Below are 19,311 nucleotides of genomic sequence, written 5' to 3' on the forward strand. Positions count from 1 at the left end.
TTGTGGACGACGTTTATATTGGATTGTAGTAGGTGGACGATCCACCCTGGGAGCACACGAGTCGACCTGTCCAGGAGGGCAAGCAGGAGGAAGTGCAATAGGAGTAGTAGGAATAGGAGTAGTAGGAATAGGAGAAAGCTCAGGAAGAGAAATAGTCACCTCAGATTCTGATTTGACATGGGAAGGACTAGAGGAAGAGCAAAAGAATGGTTTTGATTCGAAAAAATGTGACTTCAGCTGATACATACCATCGGCGCAGACGTGGACTGTAGCAACGGTATCCTTTCTGGGTGCGAGAGTAACCCAGAAAAACACACCGTTCTGAACGAGGATCCAGCTTATCACGGCCATGACCCAAATGATGAACAAAGCATATGCTGCCAAAGACACGTGGCGTAAGTGGGAATGGGTCCTGATGTAGATAACCTCTGTGAAATGGAGAATCACCATGAAGCACCGAAGACAGAAGACAGATGGACAAGAAAAAAGCAGTGAGAATGGCGTCAGACCAAAAGGATTTAGGAACCTGCATCTGAAAGAGGAGTGTGCGAGCCACCTCAAGTAGATATCGCAGTTTCCTTTCAGCGACGCCATTTTGCTGCGAAGTATATGCACAGGATGATTGATGAAGGATGCCATGAGAAGAGAGATAGTCCTGAAAGCCATCAGTAGTAGAGAAAAACTCACTAGCATTATCAGTACGCAAGCATTTAAGATTTGTACTAAATTGATTTTTTATTTCATCATGGATTTTTAAAAGCAGAGAAGACCTGAGAGCGGTCTTTCAGAAGATACAACCAAGTCATTCGTGAGTAATCATCAATAAAAACCACAAAGTACTGGAATCCATTATTTAACGCGACCCGAGAAGGTCCCCATACATTGCAATGAACTAACTGAAATAAACTATCAACCCTAGTAACGACTCGGGAAGGGAAAGACACTCTATGATGCTTCCCGAGTTCACAAGACTGACAATGAAAATGAAAAATAGAACTACGAACTAAATATGTCTGTCGGAGACGCTGAAGGGAGGGGTGACCTAGTCGACAGTGCCACTGAAAGGCATCCACGGAACTATGTAAGGCTAACGAAGAAGGGTTGCAGTCAAGACGGTACAGGCCATCCACCTCACGACCCGATCCAATCGTCCTCCTAGTCGAAAGATCCTGAAAAAGACAGTAAGACGGATAGAATGACATAGAGCACAACAGATGTTTCGTAATTTGGCTAACAGATAATAAACTAAAAGGGGACTTAGGTACACACAAAACTGCAGATAGAGGGAGATTAGATGAAGGACAGGTGGTACCAATACCGGTAATAGGGGTAGTGGAACCATCAGCTAAAGTAATAGACTGAAAATCAGATGGAAAGGAGCGAAAAGAAGAGAGTTGTGATGAGTTACCAATCATATGGTTTCAGGCTCCTGAGTCAATAATCCAAGACTCAGAGCTAGATAGTAACGTAGTGTGTGAACTACCTGGCTGGGCAAAGCCTGCAGTGGCATGGGAGGCACGCTGTCGAAGACGCTGGAGCTCTTCATAGTCTGCCCTCGTGAAGGAGAATGAGTCATCAGCAGGAGTAGAGGCTACTGTGTCAGAAGAACTAGAGGCGCTGAGGGGGGAGGGGGCTGAGAGGGAGGGAAGGATAGGGTTTGGGTTTTTCGGGGGAAATGGCGGGGAGAAAACAGGGGTTAGGGTTGTCAGGGAGATGGAGAAGATGGAGGCTATGGATTTTCCCTGGGGATCAGAAACCCTAGGGCTCTGATACCATGTTGCAAGAGAAACTAGAGAGGAAGAGAAAAGTGAGTTGGGCATCACCCCCTCACTCATTTATTAATAATAATGAAAAGAGACGTATAATGACCAAACTGCCCATAGACTTATAGGCTTATTCTAACAGTTACCTTTCTGGTATGATGTACATATGTGGATCATGCTCAAACCATGCAGATCTAGCTCTCTAACAATTGAAAATAGCACATGTTAAATAAAATAGAAATTTCTATGCACCAGTGTACCTTTTTAACAGTCCCAGAAGCACCCGCCATCAACTTCTTTCCAACAGCAGTTGAGCCCGTGAACGTAATCTTCCTAACCTAAGGAAGAAAGCAAAAAGTATATTGCTTCCCAATATTATAACATGCATGTATCTACACTTTACTCCACAAGCAGACCACACCATGAAGTCATATGGAATGCTTTTTTTTGAAAGGTTATATGGAATGTGTTTTAGTAAGTAAAAGATAGAAAACCTGTGGACTTGCAAGTAGAGTATCCCCAATATCAGAAGCATTACCCATTACCACATTCACAACGCCCTGCATTACTTGAAACGAGAAAAATCAATGAATATGTAATAGATAATAAATTAATAAAGTGGGCCTGAAAAGGTGCAGAGTATCCATAGATGCACTGGATGTGTTAACAATATTAACCGGCTGGTGGTTAGAAGTCAACGCACGTGTTCGACCAAGTTAATGAAACATTAAGAATATATTCAACATACAAAGAATTATTTTTTTTGAAATGGCATATACATACAAAGAATTATTGCAATATAAGTAAAATATTATCTGAATACTACGGAAAAAAAAAGCCGTGTTTTTCAAAGTTAAACAAGCAATAACTAACAATGAAATGTGAACACGAGAGATCAATTGCAAAGAGCAGAATATTGCAACTATTTTGTACAGAAGCCAACTATTTGTAGATTAGATGACCAAAAAATAAGAAATTAGTGCTGCCTTGACAATATGGCAAACAAAATGAAAATCAATGTCAATATTTTTGGTCCGCTAATGGAATACAAGGTTACCCGTAATTTGAATACATTTGCATTACCGTGGAGAAAAGTAGAGTAGATAGATGATCCCAATATCAGAGAGAAACCAACAAGGCTAGATAATCATATAGGCAGTTTGTGTTATAGCCCTATACCCCACTTCAATAATGGAGTGAGCCACAACATCTTGCGTCTAGCTTTTCCAGGAGATGAGTCTCCAAGGAAAAAACACAGTAGCTAGTAGTAGACCTCATGTGTCATGTCAATCAGATCATTGGATCAATCTCTAACGGAATAGGCAGGCAACTAAAGCATGGAGGAGGAAAGGCGTAATGCATGTGAAAGAGTACCCACAGTACATTTTAAATTTCAGTCTGACATTAAAAAGGCAACATTTCGGTTTCAGTCGGAAATTTCAGAGGATACCTTATAAAATTATGAAACTATATGGAAATATATGCAACTGATCGACATTTATGACGAAACTTCAGGAAGTGTTAAAATAAGCACAAATACATACTAAAAGACTGTCACAAATATCTCCAACTCAACTCAACTCAACTAAGCCTTTGTCCCATACTAGTTGGGGTCAGCTAATGAATCCTTTAGAAAATTTTCATGAAGACCGTGAAAGGATCTACTCAGCTCAAACTGACTAAGCCTAATCCTGACACTAGTTGGGTTTGTCTGCGTGGATCATTTTCTTCCATTCTATCCTATCCAAGGTCATGTTCTCTGTTATGTTCCTACCCCTCAAGTCTTTCCTCACTGTTTCTACCCAAATATCTCCAATATTTTCAAAATATCGCATTTTTATCGTGACGTTTTTATAAAACGACAAAATCCTGAACTAATCCCGAGATTTTACAAAAATAATGATATTTTCTTTTTTATCATAAATATCCCGATAATATCGCGATATTTTTAAGATATTTTTTATTTTTATTTTTCCTTAAATTTAACATTTTTATATTTTTTAAATAAATTTATTTTTACTGATATAAACCCGAAAAAAAATAAAAACAAATAATATATCCTGAGATTTTCCCTTGCAGAGAAATTCCCAAAAAGGCATTTGTGACATAGCTAAAAGATCATCACATCAGCTAAAACACCACCCATAAAGGTTTGGCAACATAAGAAAAACCAGTGACACGCATTGTCAAGCATGTCCGGTAATTCAGCACATAACACGTTTCATATGTAATTCATATAAATATCTATATATAATATATATGCCACATTTCACTTGGAATTCATTTAAATATAATAATGTAACACATACCAGTATAGTTCACCACCAATACTCTTACGAGTCTGGTTCCACTATGCGTTCCGGTAAGGACGAAAATGGGAACATTTCGGTCATTTGTCGATTTAGATGGAAATTTAAAACTGACGCTTACACATTTAACAATCTGAAATGTAGATGCATGGTGAATTGTACAAGGAACATATTGACTAAGAATTTTCACATAAGTAATGTCCGAACGAGTAATAATGAACTAAACAAGACTAACAACCGATTATCAACACGTGGTGGAATGAGAGAGGCTCCCAGTCAATAGGAAGAAATTTAACATTAAGTTCTAGTCATTTATCAGTCGTCTTGTTGTCAGGTAGTCACACACGATAAGGTCCAAAGCAAATTTTAGCTAGGACAAAACATATCCATATGGAGAATCGGCAATCCCCAAACAAAGAAAAACAGAGAAGGCAAAGGTTCTTCATGTCAAAATATTGTTGAAGTAGTTTCTTCACCATCTCAATCCCATGAGAATCATCATGTATGATCATCTCATCCAAATACAGAGACAGGGCAACTCAGTCACAAGAGGATAAGGAGAAAAAAATTGTTGAAATCAAGCTTGGTACACGTAAAGAAAATTGTCTTAACCAGGATGCTAAATTTCTCAAACCAAGACCTAGGAGCCTGTTTGAGATCATATAAGTATGGACAAGATGCAAAGGATGTGGCAAATTAGGAAAACCAAGATGTGGCGTCATAAACCTCCTTACGGAAAACTTCGTTAAGAAAGGCATTCTTCACATCAAGCTGGAATATCTTTCCTTGACAGACAATAGCAATACAACAAGATATTGATTTTAAGGACATCTTTAATACAGGAGCTAAGGTCTCGTTGTAATCTGCCCCATTCTCTTAAGGCTTCGTTCGTTTCATCAATGTGGGGTTCTGACATATGAAGTTCAAGATCAAGATTGTGATGATCGAGATAGAAAATGAAATTATGGTGAGAATTGATTTTTTCGAGTGCAAGAATGGAATGAAGACTCTGGAATTGAGGTGGGAATACCTGAATTCCATGATAAATAGCGTATAGAAGTTTCTTTGCACGAGGAGCATACACTAGATGATTCTCTTACCAATGATCAAAATACGACCTATTGACCAATTGGTAGTAGATAATTTGGACAAAAGTGGAGCATTTGTTGAATAAAAATACATTCTAATGGCCTTAAAATATCATTAATTAAGAGGCATGGCAACAACCTCATATCTTTTGAATAAGATGTACCCCGAGAGGAAAACTATGTAACCTCCTTATTGATGAAAGATCCAATGAAACGATTGTTTCATGAGAGACTGTGTATAAATTACAATTGAAAGTAGAAAAGCACATCCAACCATAGAAGATAATGGCTCACAAAGAGAGGTAAGTTACTTTGTTTCTATCAATTGATTAATTCCGTTATCTATTGGACCCAAGTACAAAAAGGATGTGTGGCATGATATGGTCCTCAATGGATGCATGTCAGTTGCTTGAGAGATCATGGAAATACGATTGAGATGTAACTTATAGGCAAAACAAAACACATTCTTTTGTGAGGGTAGAAGAAAAAAATCACACGTTTTCTAATGAGGAAAGATTTTAAACCTAGATCCCGTGAAGATGAGGATTCTAGACTACTTGATTTGAAAACGGTCATGAAAAAAGTAAAATCGGGAATTGCAGAATACACTGGATTTCAAGGATGGTTTTCAAACAACATCGATTCACAACCCTGCAATGTCCTATCTCAAAAAATAAAAAAATGAAAACTTAGTACTAGAAAACAATGGAAACATGAAGCTGAGCACCATGAAATCAAAGGTGGTTGCAAAATTATAACAGATGGAATGATGCGAATGAAAGAACGATGCTAAACTTGATTTTAGGTGGTATTTTACAAAAAGGTCCTCTTGAAATAGAAATGGCACTTAAATCAAGTATGATTTTTGAGGAAAAGTTATTCAAGGAAGGAAATTTTCAACCCTTCCATGAATTCTGAATTTCTGATTCTTCAAGATCAGAGGAGCTTGAGCAGGTCTCAAAAAAATTGCAAATTAAATTTGAAAAACCGGTTTCATTTTTCAAGAATGATGGAGATATATTTCATATGGTTGAAAAGAAACAAATGGGAGAATTGATTTTATATTATAAGACCGCAAAGTAGAGCTTGAAGGAAAAATCAAGATCGATTACTCTCTAGTTATTCTTGGTCAATGCAACCTTGAGAATTGGAAACCTTAAACTTTTTCAAAGATGGTTGGTTCTTATGAATTGAGGGGCAATTAATGGAAGACCCAGCCTACCATCAAATGTTTGTCTTTTTCAAAAGATGACATGGAAAAGTTGGACCAATAAATTGTTGGCACATGAAGATGGAAAATCGAGAGCGAGTTCTCTAGAACCCAACCCAGTGGGAACTGATACAAGCTAGATTCATGAACAAACACATAATTTGGCAAAGATGATTTTCGAGAAGAAGATGATCAACCACAATCCAAAGGCAACTACATCATGCTAACGTCAATAGGGTGCCTTATAGAGCAATGTTCTTAACAAAACTGAGAGGCTGGGTCATTATAGTTTATGGTGACTTTTACTTTTTTGGGGGAAAATTTTAACGAAGTCTTCTTTTTTTTTTTGTGTGTGTGTGTGGGTTGGGGGGGGTGGTGTTGTAATGAAAATGTAAATAGTCTGTTTATGATAATAACAGATAAACAGGTAAGAAAGCCTTTCTATTTTTATTTTGGACTGCTCTAAAAATAGAAATTAGGCTATATTTATATCGATCTAAGGGCTGAAATTGATACTATACCAACGGTAAGGATTAAAGTATGCTTTTAAAGTGTTTGGATATATATATATATATATACACGTGTGTGTGTGTGTGCGCGCGCGCGCGCGCGAAGTTTTAATGTACTTTTTAGTAGATTAATGAATAGTTACGATTTTTCTCTATTGGTGTTTGGGTTTTACCCTACTATGATGTTGTGTTGATCAAATTTATTGTCATTTTATCTATCCATACCTTGTTTATGAAGATTAATTGGTGTTTGTATGTTTGTTTAATTCTCTAATAAGTTCTCTATTCTTGGTGGATTCCTTTTTTTTATAGGTAAGCTGGGATTGAACCTCTAACCTCCAGGTTGAAGAACAAAGCCTTGACTATTGAGCTAGAGTCTCAATCCTTGACTAGAAGGGTCCTCGTACGTACTCTTGGTGAATTCCTATTAGTTTAGCTGCATCACCTCCACAAGTAAAGTTAGTTGCCTATACAATTTCATCTTCTTATTTCTACGAATTTGAAGGATAGATGTCTTCATTTTAATAGGAAGTTACAGAGAAAAAGATAATATACATATTTTGCCACAATAAGGCATGTGCATTATCTAACACAATAATGGCAGTTTTGACCCTCAGAATTTTGCTTAGACTTAAATAATGGTTTATAAAACTAAGAAATTTTTTGAATGCTCCTCATGAGAATTTTGTTTAGACTTAAATAATGATTTATAAGACGAAGAAATCAGGACTTCCCTTTTCATCCTAAGTCTTCCAAGAGAGCATTATACAAATCCCTCAAGATTTCAAGGTCATCAGAGGCCAAATAACCATATATCTATCTCCCAAGCTCAACAATCTCATTATCAATGGAGTGAATAGCGAAAACGCGAAACCTATGGTTATATAACTTAGTCAGTTAATTAGTTATATAACATAATTTTAGTCAGTTAATTAGTTAATGACTCCATTGATAATGAGATTGTCTTCATAATTTTAGTCAGTTAATTAGTTATAATAAATAGTGTCAATTGTTTTCAAATTAGATTAGGGTGTGGATGTTTTTTGTAAATACTTATCGTAATCCCACTTTAAGGAAGGACTTTGCAAACTAGAACAAAACATCTGGTGTTTGAGTTTTGGAGGGAACCTCAGCAAGAGGTTCAGGTTAGTTCCACCCTCACAAGAGATCAAGTCATCAAGAGTCTCTGTTATTTATTTATGTTTTAAAATTAACGTGAAGCCTCAATATAAGTAAAGCCCTTAAGAAAATGAATTATTACCAACCAAGACTTGATCTGAATCTAGAACACAAAAAGCTTATTTTCTGCACGTAAACATGGCGATTAGATAATTCCAGATATTATAAAATGGAATAAGTGCCCATGAAACATTATAAAATAACTTAAGCATCAGGCCAGTAAGAGGAATCTGACTGCACAAACTCCAGATATGAGTTGAACATTCAAAACCAACAAGGTAATAAGTCAAATGAAAAAGGGCAAAGGATAATCCTTAAGCTGAAAGTTCATTCAAAGCAATTATAGGCAAAAAGTAGATCATATTGAATAATGAACTCCCAAAAATAATAAGTAAAAGAAAATAGGCATTACTGGTGGTATCCCAGCTTGAAGGGAAAGTTCAGCTGCTGCTAAAGCTGTCAACGGTGTAAGTTCTGAAGGTTTAATAACCACTGTACAACCACATGCCAGAGCAGGGCCAACCTATGAGAAAAAAAGATATGTTTTCAAACGCCTTGCAAGTAAAACTGGAACCAATCCATCGTGACCTTAACCTAATTAGGTCACAATTCACCTTCCGAGTAATCATGGCCAAAGGGAAATTCCAGGGAGTAATTGCCCCAACAACGCCGACAGGCTGCAGGGACACAGAACAAAGATCATATATGATTATATTGTATAATGAAATGCATAGTCATAATGAAATTTGAAAGAGAAAGATCTAGAATGAAAAAAGGAAGTAAACATAATGAATTCCATTGATGGACTCAGTTGATTAGCTATACAAAAGAACAAGGAAGAATTTAAAAATCCAAACACAAAGTATGGGAACACGTCAGTACAAGAATGAAGTACACTACTGGGACTACATAATCTGCAGAAACGAAGGCATGCATGGCAGCAGCCACTACAGATCTCAAAACCAAGGAAGCAGGATTCTTCCCTGGGAGCCTTCGATTCCTGCCTTCGATTCCCGCTTTCGATTCTCGCTCTGGCAACCTTGCTCAAAAACACCTTTACATATCAGTGAAATAGTCCCTAGTATTTAAATTAAAGGGTTGGTAGGAACTGTGCACCATCAATAACAAAAATGATTTGACCACCTTTTAGGACCTACGGAGTTTGGTAATGGTCGTCTTTGAAATTTTGAATTGCTTTTATGTAAACTCATAAAGATATCAACTCGTCATACAAAACCTAAACTAGACCATGACATTTGTGGTTTGGTACAATCACAATGTACCCAACCCAAGCATCAGAAAAGAGCCATATGTTTTACTAGAGGAAATTTTAACATCACTTTGTTTCTCAAAGGCTATTTCCATTGATTATATATAGTCATTCTTTTGTTGTACAAATATTCTAGCCATCCTTAGTTATTAGGTTATTTTAGTATTTTACCTCATGCTAGGGCATTACAGAGATTTTTTGTAAGATGTAAATTGTTAAAGTTGGGTTTACAAGACATATCAAAATTGTTGGCCTTTCAAATCAAACATGTTATGGCTTCTTTGGTGGCTACTAACAGAGGGTTCTGTAGCTAGTTGTCAGATTCTTGATGGAATTGATACAAATAACTAGTGCCTTGTTTGTTTTAGATTATGAGAACCGATTGTGGAGTCCCAACCGATTATTGGACCGAAAATTGCACTAAATTTGACTCCAATAATCGGTTGGGGACTCCACAATCGGTTGCCATAATCTAATGAGAACAGGCCCTAAGTGATTGACATTGTTAGGGAAGAAAGGAATGGTAGTTACATTAGACTTAGAAAAGGCCTATGTAGTATTGACAGGTTGCCTTTCATGTGAATCCTCCAAAGATGTGCTTTTGTTTTAAAGGGAGGAAGTTGGTGTGGTGGTTCAACTCCTCCATTCATTTTCAGTTCTTAAAAACGGTGGTCTAACACGGCTTTTTTTGCCTCTTATTGGGATCTCGGAGGATACCCTCTTTCTCTGTTAGAGTACCTTAAGGGTGTGTTTGGATTGCCGGAATCGGAAATCGGTAAGGGTATCCGATTCCAATAATCGCTATTCCAGTGTTTGGATTGGCTTGCGTATTGTAATGGGAAACGATACTGACCTCCCATCGGAAATAACGATGGAATATTTGGCGTTATTTGATACCCGCCCAAGGGGGTGGTATTCTCATTCCTGGAATGGGGAGAAAAAATAGGAGCGTTAAATCTCTTCCACATTAGGTTTTCTCCCTCATCCGGACTGCAAAGCTTGAACACATGCATCTTCTCCCTCCCTCCCTCCTCTATCCCTCTCTCGTCACTTTCTCTATATCTCTTTTTGTGGGAGAAACCTTCTCTCTCTGGGTGGAGACCGATCTGCCCAGATCGGTTTTCATCTCTCTCTCTCTCTCTCTCTCTCTCTCTCTCTCTCTCTCTCTCTCTCTCTCTCTCTCTCTCTCTCTCTCTCGGGTCACTCTATCTAACTCTGTTTAGGGCTGTTCACTATACGGTTAAAACCGAAATAACCGACCGAACCGAATTTGGTCGGTTATTTTGGTTCGGTTTTTTTATGCTTCGGTTCAGTTTCGGTTAACAAGTTGTACCAATTTCGGTTTTCGGTTTCGGCTTCGGTTTTTGTTAAAAAAAATCGGTTATACCCGATTAACCATATAGTAGCTTTTGTTAAGATTCAATCTGCTCTTTTGTTTGTCCTTTTTTATCTTTGCCCATTTGTTTTTAGTGAAATTCAAAATGCTTTTTGCCTTTTGGCAGCTTTCGAGCACTAATACCATTTCTCCAAAACCATGGGCTGGTCTATTCAAAACCATGGGCTGGTTTTTACATCCTCCGAGAAAGTTATGACAACCCACGTGAGTCGCCTGCAAGACTCTCTCTGCAAAAAGAAAGATGAGGGAGAGAAGCATAAGAAAACACCCATTTTTTCTGCTACTGTTTTTCTCCCTTCTTCCAAAAAACAAACCCAAACTAGCAAAGGCAAATATAGAGAAGCAAAAAACCCAAATTATCCAAAACCCCTCTTCTATTCTCCCTTGTTCCATAAAAAAAAGATAGAATAGAGAGAGATATGACGTCGAGGGATCATCAGGTAGGCTACCCACATGGAAGGAGAGGGAAAATAACAAGAGAAGAGAGAGGAAGAGAAGGTACAGGAGATGGGTTTATATTGATCCGTGATATTTGCATGGGGATAGTTTGATCTCTTTTGGGTTATGGAATTTGGGGTTTTGGTTTTGTTGTTGGTTTTTGGTTTCAATTGGGTTTTTCTGGGTGGTGTGGGAGATGGGTTTTAAAGATGGGTGAGATTTGGGTGGGGATAGACTGATAGTTTGATCTCTTTTGGGTTACGGAATTTCGGTTATAACCGAACTAACCGAAGAACCGAATTTTTTCCCGGTTTCGGTTCAAGTTCGGTTAGAAATTAATTCGGTTCGGTTTCGGTTATCTTTTTTCCCTAACCGAAATATTTCGGTTCGGTTACTTTCGGCTAATTCGGTTCGGTTTTAACCGAATGAACAGCCCTAACTCTGTTTGTGGGAGAAATTGTGAGAAGCTTCTTTTGGGCTAGAAGGTGTTGGGGGCAAGTTGGTAGGAGTCTTTGATTAGAAGTCTACCCGTAGAAATTGTATTTAAGGAGTTTCAGTGATGGAAGTTGTAACTTTTCTGCAGGTTACTATTCTTAATACTGGTCTTATTAATGTTAATTGAATGGAAATTTGTTCCGTTATAAGCTAGAGATTGCAGAAACAGTTCTATAGCTAACATAATCACATATTCTCCAAAGTACTTGATTAGCTATCATAATCACAAAATATGTTAGTGTCTGGATTCTCCTAAGCAACCCTCCAGAAAAGTTTTTGAATAAACACTTGAACATAATTTTCTACAGGGCAAAATCTTGTGGAAGTACTCTTCAAAATGCTGCAATGATGAAACTGAAGAAAGCAATGCCCACCACTACATGATCAACTCCTTAAGCACTAAACCTCTGTTTTGAGAGTCTTTCATCCATCCATGGCATAGACACAATTCACCAAACAAAAGACTGTTTAGGGTGGGATTATAGCATCTGGTTACAGTGTGGGATTATAGCATCTAGTTACAGTGTGCCGGACAGCTTGTCCCCTGTTTTTTATGTTTTTCAGTCCTGTTTTTTATGTTTTTCAATTTTTTTTTATATATTATGTATGAGAAATTATTGCATGCATTGCCATAGTTGCTATATGTGATTGCATTGCACAATTTCAATTTAAGTGATTGAACTGTGCTATTTATTTATTTATCCACTAAGTTGTGGCCTACCACATAAAAGATTTATATAGATCAATAGGGTAGCAGCAGCACTAATTTGTGATTTTAATGTGTAACGTGTATTTGTATAATTTTCTTATAGATAGGGTAGCAGCAAAACAAGTCTTATTGATGGAGATTGTATGAAATTTTTATTGAAAATTTGATTCCATTCCGACATTGGTCTGGACAGTACCAAACATTAGAACTGGAATCATGATTGATTCTCTAGAAGAATTCCAGTGCTTACACAAACACTAGAATGGAATTGTTATTCCGTTTATGGAGGGAATTGGAATTGGATTGGAATGTGATACCCATACCGATTCCCGATTCCGGCAATCCAAACGCAACCTAATAGTGGCAACTGTAGGGAATAGAAGTTGCTCAGACAGTTGATTGGTGTTGGTGCAACACTAACAGAAAAGAGGAGGGTGAGAGAAAACTCAGAATCATGCAAGAAAGGGAAGGCGGGTGTGTAACACTAGGTCACAAATACGAGGAAAACCAGCAAAATCTCCATGTGCAGTAAGTTCTATTCAATTCTCAAAAGCCCATTACAAATCATTTTCAAAAAATAACATCACACTACTCCCCTCAAAATGTGAATAATAACATGAATGGCAACTTCCATGAACAGAAAGTTGGGTACTGGGACCTACCTAATATGACTTCAAAAAAATCTTTAAACATAAAGTTTTTTTTATGGAAAACTTAAAACATAGGTTAATGAAATAAATAAAGCTAACTAAAATCCAAACATGGGGACACTTACTAAAGTCGACCAAGTTCATGGAAACCCTCCGGACACCTTCCATGAAGCGACAACTGTAAATTGTATGTTGTTGTCAAGTCCTTTTTGGGTGGTCCAACCACGCCATGTAGGCAGATGCAACTGTTGCGGCATCAATCCCCCCCACCTGAAAGAAACTCGACCTTGAGTTTGAACTTTTGTCTTTTGAGAGTCACCCTCGAGTCATTGTGGCGTTAAACGTTGAAGAAGCACAATGAGTTCACATGGTTCGGTAATTCAATCAATAAGCATTTTCGTTAAATTTCAGAATACTTTTGCAAAGACCAGTCATCCTAGGACCCAACTTGTCGTATGTGCCAGCTAGAAGCCTTTCCTTTGGTAGAATTGCCCATACAAAGGACTGTTAGAAAGATGCAAAAGCTTTTTTGATAAGTAATGGAAGGAGGAGGAAAGAGCTGTTAGAACTACACATGTAGCACAATCAGTATTGGACTCCAAAACGAAAAGGAAAAGGGCATATAATAGCTTTTTACAACTGATTAAACAATAAAAAAGGTCAGTTCACCCCATTATCAAAACATGGTCGTGCAGATATCAGTAGCCTTGTTATATTCAGTATAATCCTATATTTGTGGGCCATTTACAAATGGGATTGTCCAATGCCATATCCCCGGATCATATTCCAACTTTTACTACCAACCCCTTTGCAGTAGTCATTGGACCTGCCAATACACAACATACACATGTAGCACAATGATTTTGATTGTGAACAGTTATATAGCGAGGCCGACTGACCAAACGCATCACCTAGCAAAACCATCCTAGCCATTCAATGGGTACCCTGCAGACATATTGGAAGTGGGTCACCCATAATGGACCTCAGTGGAAGAGGTTGGACGGATCACTTTTGTATTTTGTCTAACAACTTAGCCATCCAAAAATGAAAATATAGAAAAAAGAATTTCTTTTAGAATGTATGCTACTGCCACTCACGTGTTTTGTTACTTTCAATACCCACCGGTGGGCATTGAAAGGACTTCTAAACAAAGAGACGAGCAAAAAAAAAATAAGAAAAATATGGGTGGCAATACCATTACCCATAGTAAAGCCATAGAACTAAGATTAAAAGGATTGAAGAGATGTCAATGAATCTCTTGCAACTGAAGCTCCTGTAATAAAAAATCACATCATAAAACCATCCCATAGCATAGCAGCACAGAAAACAGATAGGCAGAAGGAATACAATTCATCTAGAAACAAAATAATGAGGCAACCAAAAAAACCACTTGCCTTTTCGCGCTCCACATCATTAAATAAATATCAAAGACTAGAGATACACTAGTCACACATTGAATCGATCGTCAATTTGGAATGCTCAATTCTCTGACAGAGCCCTCAAAATGAATTGTCGCCGACTCAAAACTGCAATTGGCCTGCAAAAAATAAACAAAACCCATCGAGAAAAGGTCACCTTTGCTTCCCTTGGACTCCAAAAGACTCAGCTAAATTAGATTAGCTTTCTTCGGAAATCTGATAGTTCTGCAATAGTAAGGCCTTATTGATTAGACATAATCAAGGTACTTCTCTACGGCCCACTTGATGTAGAAAGCAAAGATACGTGACCCCAAAACCCACATAGGCATTAGCTCCTTTGAGACTTGGGCTCCATAAACCACATGGATCGCCAGGTACCATGGAATGCTGCAAACAATGCATCAGTCGTAAGTACGGAAGTTTCAGGTTTTTCTGATCTTTCCTTTTAAATTGCAAAGTGAATGATTTACAGTGCATTTTTAAATTGCAAAATGAATGATTTACAGTTTCAGGTTAGTGGGACCCCGTGCACCAAACATACCTGATACTCGTCTTTAATTAAAGTGTTTCAGTTGGCAAACCACTTTACGTTGAGCGTCCCTTCCAACTCCACCAACATGATGTGCTGATCCATTATAAGTTTTTCTGAGATGTTTGAACGTCGTATATTTGTAAACATCCATCGCAAAAATTTCGTTAAGAATATCCTCATACTGAAAACCTTTTTTACAGTATCCTTTTTCCCTCCACTTCATGAGTAATTCGTAGTCACCCATTACGGTGACACCTCGGATATTATATTTGGAAAGAAGTAGCATTACTTCATACAATGCATGGACCTCGCCGTTCGTAGAACTGGGTTTCGGCGAATTCATCACAGGTCCATAGAAAAACATGCAGACTTCCCTCATAAAATCCCAGAGTATGCCACCATACCCAGCTTTTTTGTCTTTGTAGGATCAGTCCAAGCTTACGTTGTATTTGTGTTGCTCGGGCGGAACCCAACCCTCTCATTTATTCCCCATTTTTTCCACCATGTTCTTTTAGACTGTCATTTGTCCTTTGGCGTTTGCAATTGTATTCGCCAAACCCTTCTCCTGAAGAAATTAATAAGAAAGTCTTCAATCACTGTTAAATGCAAAAACCAAGCCAGAGAGAGTGAAACATAATTAGAGGATTTTCAATAAGGAAAATGATAGCCGTAACAAACAGGAACTATTACCAACAAGAAAGCCTGCACTTTCTTGCTACCAAGCTTACACAGCAAAGACTATTGTAACCCCGAACATGATGAAGAATTGATTAAAAAAATGATGTATTCATCTCATTTTATCACTTGAACCCCCCTGTTAATAGTGCAAAAGTAGTCATAGATGTCTTAAAAGCAATCAGTACAAGCATAGATTAGAATCTATCACCCCCAAAGTAGTCATAGATGTCTTAAAAGTAGTCGTATCACCCCCACTGGTGGTGATAGATTCTAATCTATGCTTGTATTGGTTACTTTTAAGACATCTATGACTGCTTTTGCACTATTAGCAGGGGGTTCAAGTGATAAAAGGAGATGAATACATCATTTTTTTAAATCAATTCTTCATCATGTTTGGGGTCACAATAGTCTTTGCTGTGTAAGCTTGGTAGCAAGAAAGTGCAGGCTTTCTTGTTGGATATAGTTCCTGTTTGTTATGGCTATCATTTTCCTTATTGAAAATCCTCTAATTATGTTTCACTCTCTCTGCCTTGGTTTTTGCATTTAATAATGATTGAAGACTTTCTTATTAATTACTTCATGAGAAGGCTTTGGCGAATACAATTGCAAACGCCAAAGGACAAATGACCGTCTACAAGAACATGGTGGAAAAGATGAGGAATAAATGAGAGGGTTGGGTTCCGCCCGAGCAACACAAATACAACGTAAGCTTGGACAGATCCTACAAAGACAAAAAAGCTGGGTATGGTGGCATACTCTGGGATTTTATGGGGGAAGTCTACATGTTTTTCTATGGACCTGTGATGAATTCGCCCAACCCCAGTTCTACGGACGGTGAGGTCCATGCATTGTATGAAGTAATGCTACTTCTTTCCAAATATAATCTCCGAGGTGTCACCGTAATGGGTGACAACAAATTACTCATGAAGTGGAGGGAAAAAATACTGTAAAAAAGGTTTACAGTGTGAGGATATTCTTAACGAAATTTTCGTGATGGATGTTTACAAATATACGACGTTCAAACATCTCAGAAAAACTTATAATGGATCAGCACATCATGTTGGTGGAGTTGGAAGGGACGCTCAACGTAAAGTGGTTTGCCAACTGAAACACTTTAATTAAAGACGAGTATCAGGTATGTTTGGTGCACGAGGTCCCACTAACCTGAAACTGTAAATCATTCACTTTGCAATTTAAAAATGCACTGTAAATCATTCACTTTGCAATTTAAAAGGAAAGATCAGAAAAACCTGAAACTTCCGTACTTACGACTGATGCATTGTTTGCAGCATTCCATGGTACCTGGCGATCCATGTGGTTTATGGAGCCCAAGTCTCAAAGGAGCTAATGCCTATGTGGGTTTTGGGGTCACGTATCTTTGCTTTCTACATCAAGTGGGCCGTAGAGAAGTACCTTGATTATGTCGAATCAATAAGGCCTTACTATTGCAGAACTATCAGATTTCCGAAGAAAGCTAATCTAATTTAGCTGAGTCTTTTAGAGTCCAAGGGAAGCATAGGTGACCTTTTCTCGGTGGGTTTTGTTTGTTTTTTGCAGGCCAATTGCAGTTTTGAGTCGACGACAATTCATTTTGAGGGCTCTGTCAGAGAATTGAGCATTCCAAATTGACGATCGATTCAATGTGTGACTAGTGTATCTCTAGTCTTTGATATTTATTTAATGATGTGGAGCGCAAAAAGGCAAGTGGTTTTTTTGGTTGCCTCATTATTTTGTTTCTAGATGAATTGTATTCCTTCTGCCTATCTGTTTTCTATGCTGCTATGTTATGGGATGGTTTTATGATGTGATTTTTTATTACAGGAGCTTCAGTTGCAAGAGATTCATTGACATCTCTTCAATCCTTTTAATCTTAGTTCTATGGCTTTACTATGGGTAATGGTATTGCCACCCATATTTTTCTTTTTTCTTTTTTCTGCTCGTCTCTTTGTTTAGAAGTCCTTTCAATGCCCACCGGTTGGTATTGAAAGTAACAAAACACGTGAGTGACAGTAGCATACATTCTAAAAGAAATTCTTTTTTCTATATTTTCATTTTGGGAAGTGATATTTACGCCCCTTTTCATCACCAGGGACACCCAGCGTCAGTGTATCAATGGCAAAAAGGGACCTAATGTACTTTATGTCAGAAAAATCCAGTGGTTTGGATTGCAAAGTACACTAGCAAATGGGTGTCCCTGGTGATAAAAGGGGCGTAAATATCATTTCCCTTTCATTTTTGGATGGCTAAATTGTTAGACAAAATACAAAAGTGATCCATCCAACCTCTTCCACTGAGGTCCATTATGGGTGACCCACTTCCAATATGTCTGATGGGTACCCATTGAATGGCTAGGATGGTTTTGCTAGGTGAGGCGTTTGGTCAGTCGGCCCCGCTATATAACTGTTCACAGTCAAAATCATTGTGCTACATGTGTATGTTATGTATTGGTAGGTCCAATGACTACTGCAAAGGGGTTGGTAGTAAAAGTTGGAATATGATCCGGGGATATGGTATTGGACAATCCCGTTTGTAAATGGCCCACAAATATAGGATTATACTGAATATAACAAGGCTACTGATATCTGCACGACCATGTTTTGATAATGGGGTGAACTGACCTTTTTTATTGTTTAATCAGTTGTAAAAAGCTATTATATGCCCTTTTCCTTTTCGTTTTGGAGTCCAAAACTGATTGTGCTACATGTGTAGTTCTAACAGCTCTTTCCTCCTCCTTTCATTACTTATCAAAAGAGCTTCTGCATCTTTCTAACAGTCCTTTCAATGAATATAATCAGAAGTCTTGTGATGCAGCACCGTGAAGAAAAATTGAGGAAAGGGGAGAGAAATAGACGAAAGGGGATAGAATTAGAAGAATAGGGAGGAAGAGACGAAAATAACCTGAAGAAGAGACGAAAATAACCAGAAGAATAGACGAATTTAGGGGAGAAGAGAAGAAGAGAATAAATCATAAGAGAGAAGAAGAAAACCAAAATTAGAGGGAGAAGAATCTTTATTCAATAATCATCAAAGTTACAAAATAAGCTGTAAAGAGACCTATATATAGGCAAATAAACAACCTAAAAGATAGAAACCTTCTAAAATAAGAATTCCTAAAAGACTAAACTTCCTAATTCTAAATAACATGGAAAATAAAATTCCTAGAAAATCTAAAGGACAAATACACCTCTTATTTAGGCCTAAAATCTGCATCATTCTCCCCCAGTTGAAAAAGAACTCGCCCTCGAGTTCTAGTTCACCTGGGTCAAAGATGTAAACAATCCACTGAAGTAGTAGAACACGTAATCCGGCGGAAGCAATCATGATGTCTAACGCTCGAGACAATCGGGAGAAGCATCTGCAAGGTCAGCAGAAGAAGAGAGAAGAAAGTGCCCACGTAGACTCATGCAAACAGAATCTGCACTGGAGAAGTAAACTAGCTGGGAAGATCGCAACGTACTCCTCCTGGACAGGCAAAACAGCTATGGGCAGTATCAATCCATGATCAGCAGCAAGACGGTCATCTTGTGCACTGAAGTCGACGGGCTCGACCTCCATAATCATCTCGATCGGGGCATCTGCTGGAAAAGCAATGCTATCAGTGTGTTCATGTAATGATATGGAATCGGCATCCTCAATGATCAGCTCGTGATGTGTATGCTCTGGTAAT

General features: G+C 38.0%; 1 protein-coding gene across 3 annotated transcripts in view; it reads right to left on the reverse strand.

Moving 5' to 3' along the window:
- Positions 1-19,311, reverse strand: part of ALDH5F1 (aldehyde dehydrogenase 5F1) — a 70,297-nt gene that overhangs the window by 34,166 nt on the left and 16,820 nt on the right. For 2 of the 3 annotated variants that reach the window (XM_077388276.1, XM_077388275.1), the window contains exons 7-10: positions 8,673-8,735; positions 8,471-8,581; positions 2,258-2,323; positions 2,024-2,101 (exon numbers count right to left, since the gene is read on the reverse strand). In XM_077388276.1, coding sequence (XP_077244391.1) covers positions 2,024-2,101; positions 2,258-2,323; positions 8,471-8,581; positions 8,673-8,735 — 318 coding nt within the window. The remainder of the gene's footprint in view (positions 1-2,023; positions 2,102-2,257; positions 2,324-8,470; positions 8,582-8,672; positions 8,736-19,311) is intronic. The other variant, XM_077388277.1, reaches the window with a different exon arrangement.

This window comes from Tasmannia lanceolata, unplaced genomic scaffold (assembly GCF_043159265.1).
Source record: "Tasmannia lanceolata isolate RefF3 unplaced genomic scaffold, GAP_Taslan_0.1 ptg000008l, whole genome shotgun sequence".
Taxonomy (NCBI): domain Eukaryota; kingdom Viridiplantae; phylum Streptophyta; class Magnoliopsida; order Canellales; family Winteraceae; genus Tasmannia; species Tasmannia lanceolata.